At 38.6% G+C, this 20,902-nt stretch overlaps 1 protein-coding gene across 2 annotated transcripts in view; it reads left to right on the forward strand.

The window, feature by feature from the left end:
- Exoc4 (exocyst complex component 4) overlaps positions 1 to 20,902 on the forward strand; it is a 699,662-nt gene that overhangs the window by 36,209 nt on the left and 642,551 nt on the right. For both annotated transcript variants that reach the window (XM_087901868.1, XM_087901869.1), the window contains exon 4: positions 10,290 to 10,474. In XM_087901868.1, the coding sequence (XP_087757994.1) occupies positions 10,290 to 10,474 (185 nt within the window). The remainder of the gene's footprint in view (positions 1 to 10,289; positions 10,475 to 20,902) is intronic.

The raw sequence follows: 20,902 nt of genomic DNA on the forward strand, positions 1-20,902 counted from the left end.
AATAGTATTGATTTGATTTTTAGCGGGTTTCAGCTATTCTTTCTGATTTAGATCTCGGATGATGAATCACAGAGGTTGTTCTTATTTGTGCCAGTGAAATTGAAATTGCAGTCATACTGAACCTATTTCTCTTCCTTATGAACTGGGAGGAGGTGATCATGCATTGACTCTCAAGTGATGAATGGACAAGTAACAAAATCAGGCAAATCTAAGTTCAGTTTCCCTGGCTTGAGAGTTTTTTATTTATTGTCACTCTTGATGTAAAAGCATCATGGATATCAGGAGTTGGACATATAGTGGGCTTATGGGCATCAACCCGGCAGTGGCTCAGTGACTGCACAAACATTCTAGAATTCTATATGGGTTTGCCCACAGCACATTGAAAATATGTCAGAGATGAGTACTGTGATATTCATTGCTACGGCCCTTGTGTTCATAATTTCAGGATCAACTTTTGAGGGTAACAGTCTATAGTATTAATTTGTCAGGGAAGAAGCAGTACGGCACAAATTTAGTAACCGAATAAAAGATGAGAATTTTTTAAATTTAAAAATTTATTTTATATGTATTGGTGTTTTACCTGTGTGTATATCTTTGCTCCTTGTATGTGTGGTGCTTACAGAGGCCAGTAAAGGACATCAGATTCTCTGGAACTAGAATTTCAGATGATGATGGCGTTGCTGATCGCTTCCATTATTGGCATGTTGTCTGTGAAGGTGGTCATACCTTTGGAAGAGGTCATGTGTTGAGTGAGAGACGGGAAACAGTGTTCCAATTGGGATCAGTACAATGGTGGATATGCAGAAAGAAAGGGCTACTAGGGAGAGTAGGGCAAGCTTAATTTTGCTTGTTATTTTGGGGTAATCCTCTAAGGCTACTTTTAGCCACATTTGAAAGCCCTCATTCCCTCAAACATCTGTCTGATAAGTTAGGAAAAGCTACAAACAAAGTTATTAAATGAGTTGACTTTTGTGTATCAAATTAACGAATAGGTTTGTAGTAGCTGCAGTTAATTTTTTATTACTGAATAAAATTGCAGAGCTTTTTAGTAACCATTTGTCCTGTAGCTCAAACCTCTTTTTTTTTTTTATAATATTTGACTTTGATGGCTGGAGTTTCTAAAAATCTGATAATCTGGTAGATATCTTAATTTTTGCTTGTGTAGCCTGGCTGTTCTGGAAGTCCCTCTGTGGATCAGGCTGGCCTAGGATTAACCAAAATCTGCCTGTGTCTGCCTTCTCAGTGCTGAGATTAAAGGCATGTACCACCACTGCCTGGCTACTTCTTTCATTTTTAAAATCAATAGGAATTCTGTTTCATTGCGTGACCCCTTATGAGGTTTAGCACTTTGCATTTAAGTTGTCTGGAGTGGTGATTCCTAGACTGTCCATTGGAGGATCTCCCGAGAATTCTAAAGTGTAGGCCACAACCCAGACTGGTTGTGTAGCTACTGGCTTTGGTCATTTTTGACAGTCTCCAAGTAATGTCAGTTTTTGGCTAAGTTTGAAGTTCATGGTGTAGGGTTTAACTTGTACTGTAGAATGGAGCAGGACTCATTGCCCTTGCCTTTATTTAATACCAACTCAAAGTATTAATAGTTGCAAAGCAAGTATTTGTGTAAAACTACATTAGTGATATTTACATTCATGTAGAACTGTTTGGAGGTGCTTTGTTGTCATCCCCTATTATGGGTTGGGTGTAGTTGATGACCGCCTGGCTTCTATTCTGATGTTAGAGTTAGATTATGCAGTTTAAAAAAGCTTAGTGTAATAGTTAAACTAGGTAGTTTAACAGGTTTGGACTATGTACTCTTAAGACTCTAATCTTGCTCGTGTATCTCTTGTACATTTGCTGTTGGTCTGATTTACTCTTTGGCTTGGATGGATTGACATTGGGGTACAACTTTATTGATTGACACATGGTGGCTGTGTTTCGTGTGACAAAGTGGAAACAAAAAGGGTTTCAATCTAAGATGTTCTAGATTCTGGTCTTGTCTCCACAAGTCACCAGTGCTTTCAGTCTAGACAGGTGGTTTCTTAGTATCATTATCTATAAAAATGATAAACATTATTGAATTGTTGTGATAATAAAGGTGAACTATTGCATGCAAGGTGTACTCTGTCAAATGTCAATCAATATAAAGATTTAAAATGCTATAGGTGCTATCATTGTTATCACTATTACCAAGCACAAAGTAAAAAGAACAGATTACTGGTAGTCCTGGACTTGTTTACACTGAGCAAGCAGCATTTCTATCCTGATGCCAGTGTTACTAGATACACATGTTTAGTCAGGTAAACTATACGAGTGTTTACACACTTGAGTTTAGAGAAGTGGTCCAGAATAATGCCCAAGTTATTTGTTGTTATCTATTACATTTTGGTTTCAGTTTCACCTATGGGCTTCTCTGAACAGATATTTGACTGGTTGATCTTCAGCCAGATGTGAATCAGATCTTTGTGCCAGTTTAAATGATGGCAACATGTATTGTTGATAGATGTATGTTTGTCAACCTGATATGGTCTGAGAATGCTTAGCAATTTTTACCTACCTTGACAGGATAGAATTAACTTGTTACAATGTCTGTTTTCTCTGAGATTCGTCCTGATTCTTATTAGTTGTGTTTCCCTAGCTGTTAATATGAACCACCCTCTTTCCTTTAGGGGATATTCAGAATGTTTGCTAGTAAAGGACTGGTGAGACTGCTCAGCATTTCCAGTGGGTTTATGGGCACATGCAAAATACGGCTGAAATGGTCTGGATTAAGTGTGAGTTTGAAGAGATGCTCTGAGATCTCCTAGGAGTGTTGTTCTAGAACTTTTTCTTGTCTCAGAATAGCAAATAAGTTGCTATGTAAGTGACAAGTGATTGGGACACTTTTTAAAAGAGAATGTCTTTCCTAGTGTTCTGCTTTAGGAGATACTTACACTTGCATACTCTTCAGAGAGTGCTGGTGAGAACTGAGAGTTGAAAGGAACACAGGATTCAAACAAGGGAACCCCCACCCCCAGCTTTCCTGTATACAGTTTACAATTCTTTTTCGTGTTAGGTCTCAAACCCTGGGACAAAAGGCTAACTGAGGTTTCATTAACATATCAAAGCAAAATATGGCCTGGCTGCCAAGTTCTCCCTGTGTCCCTCAGTCTTTATGTGTTTCATGCCCTCCTGGCTGGCATGCCTCATACCCACATAACCCTTGAGCTTCTCTAGCCCAGGAGCTGGGCTGGCCTCCCCTCAGCTGCTGTTCCCTTATCCAGCCATCTGATTACCTGATCTTTTTCATCTACTCTCTTGGCAAGTCTCTTAGCCCAAGCCACCCCTTCTTGGTCTGAGGCTCTTTCTTGTCTCTCCAACCGCACATGGTCCAATGCTGTCTGGTCATGTTCACTCCGGACTCTCCCAGATGTCCCTGCCTCTGACCATGCTCTCCCTTTTGTGTACAGCAAACTCCTCCACAGTACCTAGGAGCAGTTATGTCTTTTTTATTTCTTTTTTAATTCAATAAGGTGTTAAATGTAGTTTAATTAGGAAAGTAAGACTTCATTTGTTTATTTATTTTGGGTAAAGCTTTTTAGAATAAATAAGACTCTTAATTTGATTTTATGTCTCAGCACCCCTGAATCTGAATTCTTCTTGTAGAATTTTATGTTAAAGAAGATTTTTCAGCTATTCTGTGTTCAAGAGCCCCTGTTTATATAGATATAGCTATCACAGTAAGATTTGTGAGAGTATGGCGTTTGCAATGAATTAGAGATAGGGAATTTATTTAAGTCATTTTTGATGTGCTCATGGTGTGAACTGTTATGATAACACAATACATTGATAGATTTTTATTTTGTGCTAATGTTTCTAAATTATTACAAAATGAAAAAAGAAAGGCATGCTTAAGAACTTTTGATGAAGTTCTCCTTTGTGAATTTTTGTGCTCTTCAAGTTTCCTTGATTAAAAATTTATTGCTTTTGGAGTTTGGAAGGAAAATAAAGCTTAAAGAAACAGTATCACCTTCCCTCCCCACATAAAATCAAGATGGGCACCTAGTTAACCTTTAAAGATCTCATATAATATAGAAGGTTCATACATTTCACCTCTCAACTAATGTTATTCTGCAATGACAGGATGTCTGGGCTGATGGAATTTCTTAGGAGACCCAATTGGCCATGCTTCAAGACAGAAATTAAAAAAGAAGAAAATTTTTGCTTTAATGAAGTTTGAGAATTATATGTGGCAAATACACGATAGAAGGATCTAAAAAGAAACAAAAACTTAGATGGAGTGCTTGTCCAAACAAAATTTAAGAACAGCTTAATAAGAGTCTGGTTTGTAAGGTAGTAATGTGGTGAGATCTTTGATGAAGCTACAGTTCCCATTTGGTTTCTTTGGACTTTTGTTTTCTGAGATAAATTTGAAGAGAGTCTAAAGAAGAAATTCACAGATGGCCTTTTATTTGCTGATACTTTATCTTCCTTCCTTTATTCACTTATCAATAACTTCATGTTATTTGCTTTATTCTGTAAATTCCATTATCTCTCAGGCAGTCTATTGCATTAAGCCCTGAGTACCCAATATCACCTCATTTACTTGAGGTGTGCTTGACCTCAGCCCCCCTTCTCTCTTTGTTAATGCACCAACAAGCACTGAGATCTCTCTGGGGCATTATCATTTGGCTGTTAGCTCAACTAATAACAACCCTTCATTTGAGCTGATGAAGGTTTATTAAATAAAAACATGCAATAACCCTGGCAGTAATGAAAGGGGAGTGGAGCTAGACAGCATCTTGTTTGTAATGGTGAGAGCATGCTGAGTCTGCATTGGAGATATTGGGCTTCCTGAGGGAGATGGGGCCCTGAATAGGTCAGATCAATGCTATGTTATCAGACTGATTTAAGAATGGGCAGTTTTGATTGTCTGACCTGATCACTGTTGATTAGCATACAGGCTGAGGATTTAGTGGGAAAAGATGTTCTTGCTCCAGGCACTTGTCCTTGCTCTATGCTGCAGCTATCTTGGGAAGTCTGTCTCAGGCAGACTGTCAGGAACCCTGAGGCCTTCAGAAACTGACAATGTAGAACCACAGAGAACAACAACAACAAAAAACCAAAAACCTTCCTCTAGAGAAGCTAACATCAGAGATTGCTTTTCCTATATACCCCTAAGACCTCCCCAAAACTTCATTATTGCTCTGAGCCCTGAATGGACTCCATAGTCTCTTTATATACTCCTCTCTTTTTACTCCTACCTAACATTTTCTTCATGGCGTAGCTCTTGTAACCATAAGAGCTGTCATAGTCAAAAGTTGAGTGAGTGACAATAACTGAGATTTACTTTTTCTACTTCATAACTCTTACTTGTGGTGTTATAGTCTATTAGTACAAGTATTTCTAATTCATCTGATACAGTTACAGAGTTGTTTTGCATGTGTGTATTTAGCAAAGTGGGAATTCATTAAGGAAAGGTTTTAGTACAGATTTCAGGAAGGGGTACTCTTCAGAGTTATATAAAGTATTTTACAATATGATCACTCAGATACACTTTTAGTCTTTGCTCCTGAAATTGTTAGGTTTATCAGACAAAATAATAACAGATAGAATGGCTATCCAAAAAAATGTATTCACTTAGGAATAAGTGGGCTTATTTATTCCTGGCCACACATGCTTTGACAAATCACAAGCACATTCTAGGAGTCAAAGACTAGATCTTTTCAAGGTTAAACTAGAAAGGTTATCGAAATTGTTTCAAAACGATTATCTTTGGCCACAAGGATCACTAACCAGGGACATGTGAGCTCAGGTCTATAAACAGGCAGTAGCTGGACAGGTGACTAAGCAAAGGTATCTTTTTTGTGTAAAGTTGATATGTTCTTATGCAAGATTGTGGTTTTCAGTGAGTCTTTGTAACCTTTTTTTCATTCTTGGTCCCACATGAGTGAGGACTCTCCATTTTGGCCTCTGTGCTCTGCTAGAGTGTGGTGTAAATGACTTAATTGTGGGAGAAACTTCATTTTTTAAAAAAAAAAATTATCAAAAGTAGTTAACACTGACAAGGATTACACTTCTTCCCCCCTTTGGAAATAAGAGCGTATATCAGTTATTGTTATGTTGCTGTGCTGAAACACCATGACCAAGGCTGGAAGCTTAAATTGGAGTCTTGGTTACAGTTTCAGAGGGTTAGGGTTAGTTTATAGTTATCTTGACAGAGAGTGGATGTCAGGCAGGCATTGTTCTGAGCTGAGAGCTCACAGTGATACTCAAACTGCAGGCAGAAATATACAAAATGGGCCTGGTGTGGGCTTTTGAAATCTGAAAGCCTTACCCCAATGACACTCCTCCTCCAACAAGGCCACACTTACTAATCTTTCCCAAGAGTTCCACTAACTGGGAAGCAAGCATTCCTATGTCTGAGCCTGTGGGCCATTCTCATTCAAAACACCGCATTCCACTCCTTGACCCTCATAGGTTTGTAGTCATATTATAATGCAAAATACATTCAGTTAAACTTCAAAAGTCTCCATAGACTTTCATTTTCAATGCTGTTTCAAAAGTTCAAAGTCTCCCCTGAGACTCAAGGCTATCTCACAGGGGAAAAGCAACTTGCATATTTCCAACATACAATGGCACCTAATATACATTACCATTCTTAAAAAACGAGGAAAGGGGATGTAGAGGGGAAACATTGAGCAAAAGCAAGATTGAAATCTTGCAGGACAAACTCCAAGTTTTTTTTTTTTAATATTTATTTATTTATTTATTATGTATACAATATTCTTGTCTGTGTGTCTGCCTACAGGCCAGAAGAGGGCATCAGATCTCATTTCAGATGGTTGTGAGCCACCATGTGGTCGCTGGGAATTGAACTCAGGACCTTTGGAAGAGCAGGCAATGCTCTTAACCGCTGAGCCATCTCTCCAGTCCAAACTCCAAGTTTTTAGAGGGTTCCTCCAGTCTTGCTCTCTTTCCTCTCTTTGGCCCCACTTGCTGTCTACAGCTCTCCTTGGCCCCACTTGCTGTCTACAGCTCTCCTTGGCCCCACTTGCTGTATACAGCTCTCCTTGGCCCCACTTGCTGTATACAGCTCTCCTTGGCTCCACTTGCTGTAGACAGCTGTCCTTGGCAGCTGTCTCACTGCAGCAGCGTCACCTAAAACATCAAGGACTCTTCTTCATAGCTATTCTCTCCGGGCCTCCGGGTAGGGACTCCCTTGTCTTAGGTCTGGCGCTAGTGGCTTTCCATGACTGGGGAGGAAGATTACACAACCCATGTCTTATATCCTCTTAATTCTAAATCCAGAACCACCTGGCCAGTGCTGCCAAGGTCTAATGCTTGCTGGGGCTGGAACCTGTGCCCTGTTGGAGCCGGGAGGCCGCCCGACTAGCTTAGACCCAAAATAGTCACACAGAAACTGTATTAATTAAATCACTGCTTGACCCATTAGTTCTAGCTTCTTATTGGCTAACTCTTATATTAACTTAATCCATTTCTATTAATCTGTATATTGTCATGGGGATGTGGCTTACCAGGAAGATTCTAACTGGCTTCTGTCTCCGATGGCTCCATGGTGTCTCTCTGATTCCACCTCCTTTCTCCCAGCATTCAATTTAGTTTCCCTCACATTTTTAAGTTCTGCCCTATCAACAGGCCAAGGCAGTTTTCTTTAATCATTAATGGTAATCACAGCATACATAGGGGACTCCCACAGCAGTGCCCCATCTTGAATAACATTTACATGACTTTCTTTGTTGTTTAGGCATTAGGAAATCCCTCAGACCTTTTCCTTTCACAGGTTTCAGGATTAGCTGGGTCTGATCTTGCTCTGAGGTTACCACTCTTTTGATTTCATTATAATACCCAAAACACCAAGTAATTACACTCTAGGTCAAGCTATCTTTGTTAGTATCCACACCTTCAGTCAAACCTCTTGTCAATAGCCTTGAAGGAACAAGAATAGGCCTGAACCCTCTGACCTTTAGTCAAGGTGGAAAGGACCCACTTCTGTGGGCTCCCACATGTGAACACTGTTTGCCAGGCATGGTTTTGTTTTACCTGAAGTTTAAAATTTTTGAGTCAGGCGGTGATGATGCACGCCTTTAATCCAAACACTCAGGAGGCAGAAGTAGGTGGATCTCTGAGTTCGAGGCCAGCATGGTCTACAATAGCTAGTTCCAGGACAGGTTCCAAAGCTACAGAGAAACCCTGTCTTGAAAATCACCCCATTCTCCAAAAAAAATTTTTTTTTGATTGTCTTTGGAAGTTGTCATTGTTGCGTAATTTTGTATTTGGGAGATGAATTAAATCCCTTCTTGTGATTTCTTACAAGCAAGTCAAGTATGGAGGTGCAGTGAGGAATTTTAAGCTTAAATATTTTGGCTGGATTTAATTACCTCAAGGGATAAGGCTATATGATGGGCCAGTGGTTTACCAAATTATTTTTTATTTTCTGAATCTAGATGCCACTGAAGGTTAATGCATCCTCTTTTCTTCACTAGAGATTGAGTTAAAATCCATTTTTAGGGCATGAGTATAAATGAATTTGTTGTTGTTTTTCCTCCTTGGGGACATTTTGATCATTTTGTGAGTCTGCCTTTCCATTTCGAATTACTGGCATCTTGCACAGGGCCCAGGGGCTGTCATAGCAGGGGCAGTTGCAAGTCAGTGTGAAAATGAATGGGCAGGCTTCAGAGGGCAGAGCTGGCCCAAGGCTTGTCAATCTTCTACTCCTTGATTCTTTCCTGCTTTAACTTAAAAAAACTTATTTGATACTGACATTTGATTATATCACATCACAGAACAAGTGATGTGTTTATGGGTGAGCGGTTGCACTTTATTATTATGTTTCGGTCATTTTGGGCTGGTTTGTATTTGACAGCCACAGCTTTCTGTCTTCATTGTCTATAAACTCCCAGATGACTACTTTGTAGATCTGTGATTAATATTTTTGATCACCAATGCGTTTAATGATTTTTATTAACTATTGCTCTTACATGAATGATTTAGTTTTTAGGGGTCATATTTGTATCTATAATCAGTTTTAATGGTATCACCCATTCGTAAACGGTGCTATTATTGTGCATAGCTACTACCTCTATCAGAAATATTGAGAAAATATCCTATGTAGAGAATAACCATATCCTTAGTTCTTCAGGGCTCTGGATTTTTTTTTTCTCTTCAGAGTTAGGTTGAAGTCACCATTTTTTCCTTCCTCATCTTCCTTTTCTTTGTTGTAGCCTTTAAGTTCCCTTCACCTTTTGCCCCACTCCTGAGCGGTAATACTTAGAGAACATCCTTCACCTTTTACTTTCAAAATATAAAAGAGCATTATCACATAGAAAAATAATTGAGTTTACACAAGGAAATGAGATCATAACTCATGTGCTCCTCCTCACCCCACAGTAATCACTTTAATTTTTAAAGTCAGTTACTTTTGGTTCCCTGTCTTTCAACTTCTCTATTATAGGCGTTCCTATATGATTTGATTCATTCAGTCCTTCTTGTCTTTAAAATCCCTGAAGCCATCTTAAAAACATCTCCTTTGTTATCTTCGGTTCTTCATTTCAGTCCCCTCTGTTTAATCAGAATGGATCAGGATATCAAGAGGTCATTATTGTTACTTCCCACCAGTATTATGTGTGCCAAAGTGCATTTACCTCCAAATGCATGTGCATATGACAAAAATGAGAGAGACTGCTTAGTTCTTTATAGATACATACATGACTTTACCCAACAGAGTTCTATTTAGCTCATGATCACCTTGAGAATAAGCTAATAAAATATTCATGCAATATGCCTTGACTTGTTTTAAAGAGTAAGTTTTTATTAAAGTTGATGTGTGATGGTTTCGTGCTAGGGAGCCTAAGGCAAGAATAATGTGAGTTTGAAGCCACCTAGGGCCACAGAGTGAGACCCTGTCCCCAAACAAACAACCCGAACTAAAAATACCCCCCTCAAAAGAAGTTGATTTCAATTATCAGCGTTTGAGATTCTAGTGAAAATATGAATTGATATAGTTATTTTCCATGTGTCCTTGGACAAGCAATGTGTATGGGAGTAAACAGTACCTAGAGCTTTGCTGTGGTGTCCTACATGCCTTTATGTAGTCCTTTGTCAGGATTTTCTTTTCTTTTTCTCTTGTGTTCTATTTATCTTAGCAAAACCTCAAGGGCCATACTAAGTTAATCCACATGATGCTCTGCAAGCCTGATATCACATACGCAGCTCTCAGAAACTCCCATTCTTTCTTACTTATAGTATGGTAGGATTCATTAGCGGTACTTACTTGGCTCTCTTTTCCCTTTCAGGTGTCAGCAGTGGAGTCTTTGGAGGGCCCGCTGCTCCAGGTGGAGGGACTCAGTGACCTCAGGCTGGAACTTCACAGCAAGAAGATGAACCTGCACTTGGTTCTCATAGAGGAACTGCACCGGCACCTGTACATCAAATCCACTAGCCGAGTTGTGCAGCGTAACAAAGAAAAAGGGAAGATGAGGTTGGTTAAAGAGTGTCTCTCCTATAGTGTCTTGTGGCAGTGACATTATTTGAAGAAACATACTTTGTATTCCAGAATATTTTGATTTATTTTTTTCATCCAGTAATATGCTGTCTCTGAACTCATAGATGGTTTTATAATAGCAAATATGCCATATTCAGGGAGGCTAACATCACAGTTTGTTCTTTTATTCCTTGTATATTTGTTCTGGTCCTCTTATGTAAGGGTTTGTAAGAAATATCTCCTGTGGACCTGTTACATAGGGATCAGAGACACTTTTATGCTCTTAGAAGGAGCTGAGAAAGAACTCCTTAAATTGAACAATGAGGTCAGCAATAATAAAAATTACAGAGATATATGAACTGAAGTTCGTGAGTAACTACTGCAGAATTACTTCAAGGCTTGATGTAACTAGGATAACTGTGGGCTGCCTTTTCAGTGGTGTATTCTCCTGGGGTCACTGTGAGCAATAGAGCTTCTTTCCAGTGTCTGGTGCTGGATAAATCATAACACAGATTCATTTTGAATTTTGTGTAAATGTCTGTGTACGTTTATGAGCATTGCTTTGCTATATCTCAGGGAAGGGTTTTTACTTAAAAAAAGCAAGAAAAATTTGGAGACTTCAGGTTGAGATTTCTCAGTAGATACGTGAAACATTCACAATAATTTAGGTATGTGTTGGTTAACATTGATTGTCAACTTGATTAGATTAACAAATGAGTAGAGTATTATTGGGATATACCTTTGAGCATATCTGTGATTGCATTTTCTGAGAGGATGAATATATTAGGAAGATTCATCCTGGTGGCATCCTATGGGCTGAGATTGAGATGTGAATAGAAAGGGAGATGGAGAAAGACAGCTGCGCATATGTTAAACTGAGATCTGAAGAGTCCTAGCCTTCATGCTTCTCCACTCTGAAGTCATCTGCTACCGTGCTTCCCCACCTTGTCCTACATATCTACCTACTCTGAACCGCACAAGAAACTCCCTTTCCTTTAATTTGTTGTTGACTTATTATTGTTATTATTATTTTATTTTTTTCTGAGATAGAGTTTCTCTGAGTAACAGCCCTAGCTGTCCTGGAACTTGCTCTGTAGACCAGGCTGTCCTCGAACTCACGGAGATCCGCCTGCCTCTGCCTCCTGAGTGCTGGGATTAAAGGCATGTGCCACGCCTATCGGTGGCTTTTTTTCGGTCATAAATTTTGGAGCAAAAATGTTCAAAACAACCTCTCCTCCCCTCCCTTAAGAGGATGAATGCACTCTTACTTTTGGTTTGGGACTTTGCTTTTGTGAGTCATTAGGATAAATGAGCCAGCCTTGAAACATTGTGCTGGCTATGTTCTCGCTTTCCTCTGCCATTGCTCTGCTGTAGTTGGTCCCCGGAGAATGAGGGGGACAGATCTAAGGAACCAACCCAAGATCTACCCAGCTTGGCCGAGAGTCACCAAAATACTTGCTTATTTATGAACTTTTCTGATCTTTATGTTTGTATGCAGCAAGCATGCAACAACTTCTATGAAGCAGTGTGCTGCATGACAGGACAGGACAGAAACATGAAGTGTTAGAAAACCAAAAGTAAATCAAGAAATTTAAGTCTTAATTTAAAATTTTAGTAAGAAAACCTAACATTGTAGAGCACACCTTTAATGCCTCTTTAATGCCATCACTTGGGAACTTGGGAGTCAGAGGCAGGTAGTTCTCTGTAGGATTTTTTTTTCCCCAGCTCCTAAATAATTACATGGAGACTTATTCTTATTTATGAATGTCCAGTCTCAGCTTGGCTTGTTTCTTGCCAGCTTTTCTAGCTTAAATTATTCCGTTTCTCTTTACCTATGTTTGCCTCGGGGCTTTTACCTTTCTTTATTCAATATTATCTTTCTTTTCTTCTTACTCTGTAGCTGACTGGGTGACTGCCCCTGGTGTCCTCCTCTCCTCCTGTTTTTGCTCCTCTCTCTTCTCTAGATTTCTTCTTTATATTCTGTCTACCTGGCAGTCCCATCTACCATTTCTCTTGCTTAGCTATTGACCGTTTAGCTGTTTATTAGGTCAATCAGGTGTTTTAGATAGCAGAGTAACACAGCTTTACAGAGTTAAATGAATGCAACATAAAATAATGCAACACACCTTAGCATCATTAAACAAATATGCCATAGCATAAATAGATATAACACATCTTGAACTAATATCCTACAATAGATCTCTGTGAATTGAGGCCAGCCCGATCTACAAAGTGAGTTCCAGGATAGCCATAGCTACACAGAGAATCCCTGTCCTGAAAAAGTAAACAACCCCCCCCCCATACCCCCTCCCAACAAACAAAAATCCCAAACCAACCAACCAACCAACCAACCAACCAAAACATTAGCAAAAAAAAAAAAAAAAAGAATAATTGTATGTGTATGCCATGAGGTCAGAGGGCAGTTCAAAGAAGTGGGTTCTCTGTTTTCACATATGGGTCCCAGGAATTTAAGTGCTTCAGGCTTGGCAGCAAGTGCCTTTACCTGCTGAGCCCTCTTGCTAGCCCAAATGTCATTTTTTACCTAACTGTTTGTGCCACTTTGTTATGGTAATCTCAACTAATGAATCATCAGTGGTCCAGAAGTTGTAATTAGAATGCACATGAAGAAAGTCATGTTTTTTCTCAAATTATATTTTAAAATTAGCTTATAAAATGATAGGTATAGCTTAGAAAATGATTTTTCATACATCCTTCATTTTGGTTAACTTTCCTTCCCACTCTTTCATCTCCTTCATCCCCTACTTCTATCTCCATTTAAACATTTCCATTCTAGTATCCCCGTCTCTACCTTGATATCACATATGAAGAACTAAGATTTTTGTGTGTGCTATAGACTGGTTGACTACATAATGAATTCTATGCCAGCTAAAGAGTAAAAACAGTGTCTAAAACAAAACAAAACAAAACAAAACACAGCAAAATTATAAGTAGAAAGATGATTTTGTAACTAAGAACATTTGCTATAAGAGGACCCAAGTTCAAATCCTCAGCATCCTCATAAAACAGCTATGTGTCTGTGACCCAGCATTTGGGACAGAGACAGACAGATACCAGGAACTTGCTGGCCAGTTCATTTCTGTTCAGTGAGATATCCTACTTCAACAAATAGACAGTGGAGAAGCAGTTGAGAAAGACATTGAATATCAACCTCTGGTCTCCACATGGGTGTGCACACATCCTGCTTACATGGGTGTGTACACGTCCCGCTTACATGGGTGTGTATATTCTGCACATACACAGAATAAAATGAAATAAATAACGATGTCTGGATAGGGGGTAGGAAAGAAGAAATAGATGAGAGAGAGAAAGAGTAAAAGCTGTGTTTGGAAGAAATGAACAAATGGGAAGATTGCCACATTCTCAGCATGTAGATATTTATTTCATTTAAACCCAGTTGTTGTGTTTGAAATTTACATCTGAAGTCTACTTAGAAGAATAAGTGTGTAACAGTGATTCAAAACAAAAACAAAGACAAAGTGAAAAAAGGAAGTTCTGGGGAAGGCTTTCCTTGTGTGACATTGAAGTATATTGTAATGCTGCTTGAAACAGAACAGCATAGGATGAAAGTAGAAACACTACTGGGACAAATTAGAGTTCTGAAACTTTATTATTATTATTATTATTATTATTGATGTTAGTTTAGGTCAATACAGGATAGGACAGAAAAAATCTTTAGAACACCTACCTGGGTTAAGGTAATTTAGCCATTGTTTTGAAGAAAATTTAGGTACCTATTCTTTACATATAAAAGGTTCTAGCCAATAGAAGTAATCATATAGTAAAACTTGATAGGCATTAACATATGAGACTATAAGTAGAGAATTGCTTTTCTGAGCAGTCAGACAGTTTATAAAATTTTAAATAATTTATTCCAAAACGAAATATATTTTCAGTAAAGTGGAGCCAAAGTTAAAAACATAGACTGAAGGGCTGGAGAGATGTCTCAGAGTTTGAGAGCACTGGCTATTCTCCCAGAGGTCCTGAGTTTAATTCTCAGCAACCACATGGTAGCTCACAACCATCTATAATGAAATCTGGTGCCCTCTTCTGGTGTGCAATCATACAACATATTTATTTATTTATTTATTTATTTATTTATTTATTCCTTCCACAACATAATAATTTAAATTAAAAAAAAGGAGAGAGAGAGAAACCTTGTCTCAAAAAACAAAAAAGGGAATGTTTCAAAAGTTCTCACTTTCTAAAAACAAACAAACAAACAAACAAACAAAAACTTAGCCTGAAAAAAATTATGTAATGAAGTTTACTATCTAAATTGTGAAAATACTCCTCAGAGTAATAAAAGGGAAATGATATAATTCATAGACTTAAATCTAATAGATAGAGACATATGATTAGAGCAATACAAACTTGAGAATCAGCTAGCCAAAGCCATCCATAGCATGTTGTCTAATTAAGGGTGGGGAATATGAATAGTTTCCTCTCTTTGGTTGGATAACTAATGTGCTTTTTGTAAGATTTATTCTTTCTTTAGCCTTGGAATACCATTTCCAAGTTCAGATTATCAGTTTATGAAGATATATGTAGTAGGATATTCATTGCAAAATTATTGTTAATAGCAGTACGAAAACCCATATAACTCAGCTTGGTGCAGTGGAGTATGCCAAAATTCTAGCACACTCAGGGGTGGGCAATAGAGCTATATCCACCCTCTCTCAACAATGAAATGATATATCCCATGCCCCACAAAAAGGGAACCCCCAAACCAACTTCCTTACCCACCACCAAACTCCATATACCTTTACTGCTCATCATGAAGAGCATGGTTGAATGAGTTATGTATTTGTTTCTTATAACACAGCAGCTTAAAATGGATGAGAAAGATCTCGATGCTCGATTGGTAAGATTTCTGAGATGTACTATTGAATCCTTCAATCAAATTGAAACAGTGTGTATTATATGAGCATATGTGTCTTTAACATGCAGTCATAAACATATGTAGTTATCTAGAATGCTCCGCAAAAGGTTATGTGCAACATTCATTATTGTGGAAGTTAGAAGTGGGGAGCGAAGAACATTTTAGTGGGTTATTTTCATATTTTCTGTATAGAACCTCTGACTTTATCATCATACGAGATCATTGAAGAATTATTTAAAAGATAGTTCATCCTGACAGAGTGTGTGTATCCTGGGTCAGTACTCTGCCTTTTCTTCTTTTATTTTCTTTTTCTTTTCTGTTTGGTTTTTGGAGACAGGGTTTCCTTGTGCAGCTCTAACTGCCCTGGAACTCACTCTGTAGACCAGGCTGACCTTGAACTCACAAAGATCCGCCTGCCTCTGCCTCTCTGGGTGCTGGGATTAAAGGCGTGCAATCACTACCTGGCTTGACCCCACTTCTTTGTGCATCATCCGAAGTACTGCACCGCTAAGAGGAGAACACTGTAGATCCCGTGGGTTTGGTATTCATTTTTTGTGTGCAAGTGTGAGAAGAATTATTTTACTATATCTTCACCCTTGATCTGCTCTTTGAGGGCATAGCTTTTTTTTCCCCCCTCAATATTTTCTGATTTCTAAACTATTCACTGTTGTTTCTGTATTTTCAGCTAGATCTCAGAAATATATGGAATTACTATCCCAGTGATTCCTGTCTCATTACTTGGTTAAGATTTCTTACTCAGGGCATGTTATCTTTGATGGCTATTTTGCAACTTGGTTTGATTTAACCAACTTTTATGAAGATTTGCTCTGTGACAGTCACTGTACTAGCCATTCTGGTTATAGAGGTGAATATATTAGTTATTGGATTTATAGTGTAATGCTTTGTGAACTTCCGTCAGTCTTTGGAAATCAGATCCACCAAATGAGCTGGACCTGTAAATTTTGTAATAGTTGAACCTATATATACTAATCCAAGGATTAGCAATGACTAATCCAAGGAATTAAGAACAAATGTTTTACAAGCTGGAAGATTTCTAACTGTTCTTAAAAAAAAATAATGAAAGAACAGTTTTCATGGATTTGAAAATCAAACACAATGAAGAAGTTCCTAGCAAGTTGGGTGATTAATTGTGGCCAGAAAGTCCTTGGATAAATTATAGTGCTGGTGGGATTTGGGTAAGTTATGGTGAGAGTTGCTTTTGGATGTGGTGTAGTATAGGTTGCAACATAGTTGCCCTATTTCACCATGTTGTTTATTATATAATCAAACCCACGTCACTCATAATACACATTGATGTGCATCAACTGATGTGTTGTGGATGATTCTGAATGGTTTAAAAATAAAAGTTACGTATATTTTAAAAAATAACTCCACATTTCTACATTTCTTTTTTTTAGATTTATTTATTTATTATGTATACAACATTCCTTCCATGTATGCTTGCATGCCAGAAGAGAGCACCAGATCTCATTACAGATGGCTGTGAGCCACCATGTGGTTGCTGGGAATTGAACTCAGGACTTCTGGAAGAGCAGTCAGTGCTCTTAACCTCTGAGCCATCTCTCCAGCCCCACATTTCTTTTACAATATAATAATTCAGAGCATTCTTACTAATTAGAAATTTCAAGAGAACAGTCTTTTATTTATTTTGTTTTCTAAAATAACTCCCAGAGATTCAAAGACCTTTGAGGAAATTAATTAATACCTTTTCAATTTTGTCTCTGATTCATGGTGAAGGAGGACTTTTCTCTCTTTTTGAAATAAAAACTAAGGTCCATTTAATGTGATATGCCATAATAGCATCTACCTCTCTTCTGAGCTTCATTTCTGTAGTTAGTAAATGAGTAGGTGTGGAGATTTTCTCTGGAATTTCTGAAACAAATCTTTCCTTTGAAATCCAAGAGTAGGGCTGGACAGATGCCTCCGAGGTTAAGAGGACTGTTCTTCCAGAGGACTCAGGTCTAAATCCCAGCACCCACAGTGCAGCTAACAACTGTCTGTAACTCCAAGATCTGACACCCTCACACAGACATACATGCAGGTAAAATACCAATGCACAGAAAATAAAAATAAATAAATTATTTTAAAAAAAGAACTCCAAGAGGAGTTGAGCATAGTAGCCCACATCTTTAATCCCAGTACTTGGGAGGTAGAGGCAAAGAGGATCTCTGAGTTTGAAGTCAGTCTTATCTACATAGTGAGTTTCGAGATAGCCAGAGCTGTCTTAAAAAACAAATAAACAGAAAAAACAAAGAAATAAAAATGAAGTCCAAGAGAAAATCTGGAAATCATTTCCAGAGTTTCTTGCCCTTGAATTAGTGTTCACAAAGGAGAAAATTAAGGTCTAAGGGAAAGGTTTGTGTGTGTGCACGCATGTGTGTGTGTGTGTGTGTGTGTGTGTGTGTGAGAGAGAGAGAGAGAGAGAGAGAGAGAGAGAACACAAGGTCTAAATGCAGTTTTTCAGTAAATTGATATTATAAAATTTTGAGAGTTCTGGCTTTGATTATAAAGTCGAGCAGCTATGTTTTTTTAAGTTAACAAGCCATTGGTTACCTCGTGTTTGTCAGAAATATCCTTGTGGATTTATACTGAGAAAATAATTGTAGATTATGGTCTGAAGTGAATCCCATGTCATCTGTGTTGCACAGTTACACTCAGTGTGTAACATCAGCATTCACGCACAGACACTACCCTTCCACTCTCAGTTCGTACATGTCAGCATTCATGAACAGACACCGTTCTTAGACTCTCAGTGTGTACATACAACATTTGCACATTGATACTACCATATTAGCATTCTATTCTCAGTACATAGCAGCATCCACATGCAGACACTACCTGTACTGTTTATTTTTAGAAACGACAGGCAGTGTTCTAGCTATACATAATTCTCTATTTTCCTGCTCATTGATATTTTTATTTATCTTGCTATACAAATAACTCCTCCAGTTCTTTAAATATTTATAATGTATGTATATAATTTTCTTGTCATTTCAAGTCATAATTAGCTTTTTCAAAATTATGCAGTAGCACTGTGCTCCTCAGTAGCACTGTGCTCCTCAGTAGCACTGTGCTCCTCAGTAGCACTGTGCTCCTCAGTAGCACTGCACTGTGCTCCTCAGTAGCACTGCACTGTGCTCCTCAGTAGCACTGCACTGTGCTCCTCAGTAGCACTGCACTGTGCTCCTCAGTAGCACTGCACTGTGCTCCTCAGTAGCACTGCACTGTGCTCCTCAGTAGCACTGCACTGTGCTCCTCAGTAGCACTGCACTGTGCTCCTCAGTAGCACTGCACTGTGCTCCTCAGTAGCACTGCACTGTGCTCCTCAGTAGCACTGCACTGTGCTCCTCAGTAGCACTGCACTGTGCTCCTCAGTAGCACTGTGCTCCTCAGTAGCACAGCACTGTGCTCCTCAGTAGCACTGTGCTCCTCAGTAGCACTGCACTGTGCTCCTCAGTTGCACTGTGCTCCTCAGTAGCACTGTGCTCCTCAGTTGCACTGTGCTCCTCAGTAGCACTGTGCTCCTCAGTAGCACTGTGCTCCTCAGTAGCACTGTGCTCCTCAGTAGCACTGTGCTCCTCAGTAGCACTGTGCTCCTCAGTAGCACTGTCCTCCTGTTTCTATGGCCTGTGTAACTGGGGACTAGGGAGGTATTCAGACCTCATTTTCTAGTTGGGAGTAAAGTGCAGGTAGATGAGTTAGTTAAGAGTAAAAAATTGAGAATAAAAAGAGACGTGATAGTACATGACTGTATCTCAGTGCTTAGAGGCTAAGGCATAGTAGGACCTTGTTTTAAAAAATGAAAACAACAATGAACAGCAGAGCATTGGACATATAGTCTGCTGTATTTACTTAGGATTATTTAGATAATTAGAAACTTGATTTTTGTATCCATAGAGAAGAGCTAATTGGAAATAACTATGTTTCCTAATACTTATATACCTGAATTAAATTTCACATTAGCTTGGAGTCATGCTATCTATTAGAATGTGTGATGTTTGGTTTACCTTAATCACACTTTTATCCTCAGCATTTAGCATAGTGCCAACCACCAACATTATCCAGGTAATGGATATTCACTCACCTTGGTCAGTGAAAGGGAGAAGTCCTAGGATAATGGATCATGGGGTAAAAGTTGTTTTACTATAAGTGATAATTTTGCTCTTGTTGATAATTTTATTCTTTAACAAAGCTTTTTTCGGAGGTTTTTGAAATATCGAAATATTGTTATTGTTTTTGAGATATTTGTTATTGTTATTGTTAAAGATGCAGGGGGATAGCTCAGAGGCAACGTTTTTATATAGTAGGGAGTGTGATTCCCAATATTGTAAAAAGGGAGGAAAGGAGAGGGAAAATACGTATAATATTTAAACCTAGTGCTTTGGATTCAGAAGGCTCTTGGGAAGAGGGTAGAGAAGTGTTACAATGAAAGAGGGTCTAGATCAGTGATCCTCTGCCTGGGTGTTACGAAGGTTGGGGATTGTCACACAACCTTTTCACAGGGGTCACATCAGCTATCCTGCATATCAGATATTTACATTATGATTTCATAACAACATTATGGAGTAGCAACAAAAACAGTGCTATGGTTGGGGGTCACCACAGGATGAGGCACTGTAGTAAAAGGCTGCAGCACTAGGAAGGTTAAGAACCCCTGGTCTGCATGTTGCTCCCACTTCAATTTGCCCCTCCATCCTGTCTGAAGTCTTTCCAATGGGCTTGGTCCTTCCCTGCTCTTGTGCTTGTTCTCCCTGTAAAGAATTAGTTTATGAATTATCTGCTGCTGCTGTTGCTGTGTTTTGGGCTGGAACAAAGTGAGAACACCCTTGGGTTGGACTTAGAGAAACTTCTGCTGTTTAGGCTGCGTGACAGAAACAGAATCCTATGGCCAGGGCTCACGCTGCTCTTACCTTGACATTATTCTAGGTACTTTTAAATTAAAAAGTTACTTTGAAAATGTAATTGTCGTTTATAATCTTTATTTATTTTACTAATTTATTTTATGTGCATTGTTGTTTGCTTGCATGTATGTCTGTGTGAGGGTTGTAGGATCCCCTGGAACTGAAGTTACAGACAGTTGTAAGCTGTCGTGTGAGTGCTAAGAATTGAACTCAGGTCCTCTGGAAGGACAACCAGTGCTCTTTACCACCGAGGCATTTCCACCCGTCTTTGTTTATAATCTTTATGTCATCTGTAATCTATTTATTTTAGTTACTTTAAGTTAGATGATGAGAGACTAGGCTTTATTGAAGCAATAATATTGAATAAGTCTGAGAAATTCTTTGTCAGCCTTTATTATAGTGAGTCTTGACTTGTCAAAGGTTATGAGTCTATTTTAAAGAAAACAGAAGCGTAAACTCCCGAAAAATAAGTAAAAAATGAACACAAGTTTAAGTGAGGGTTTAGTACACTGTTAAACCTTTATTTACTTATCATGTCATGTGACACTTGAGCTTTATTTCCTTGTAAGTAATCTTCACCAGGTACAAAGAGGGTTAGGACAG

This window comes from Myodes glareolus, chromosome 25, assembly GCF_982192425.1.
Source record: "Myodes glareolus chromosome 25, mMyoGla1.1, whole genome shotgun sequence".
Taxonomy (NCBI): domain Eukaryota; kingdom Metazoa; phylum Chordata; class Mammalia; order Rodentia; family Cricetidae; genus Myodes; species Myodes glareolus.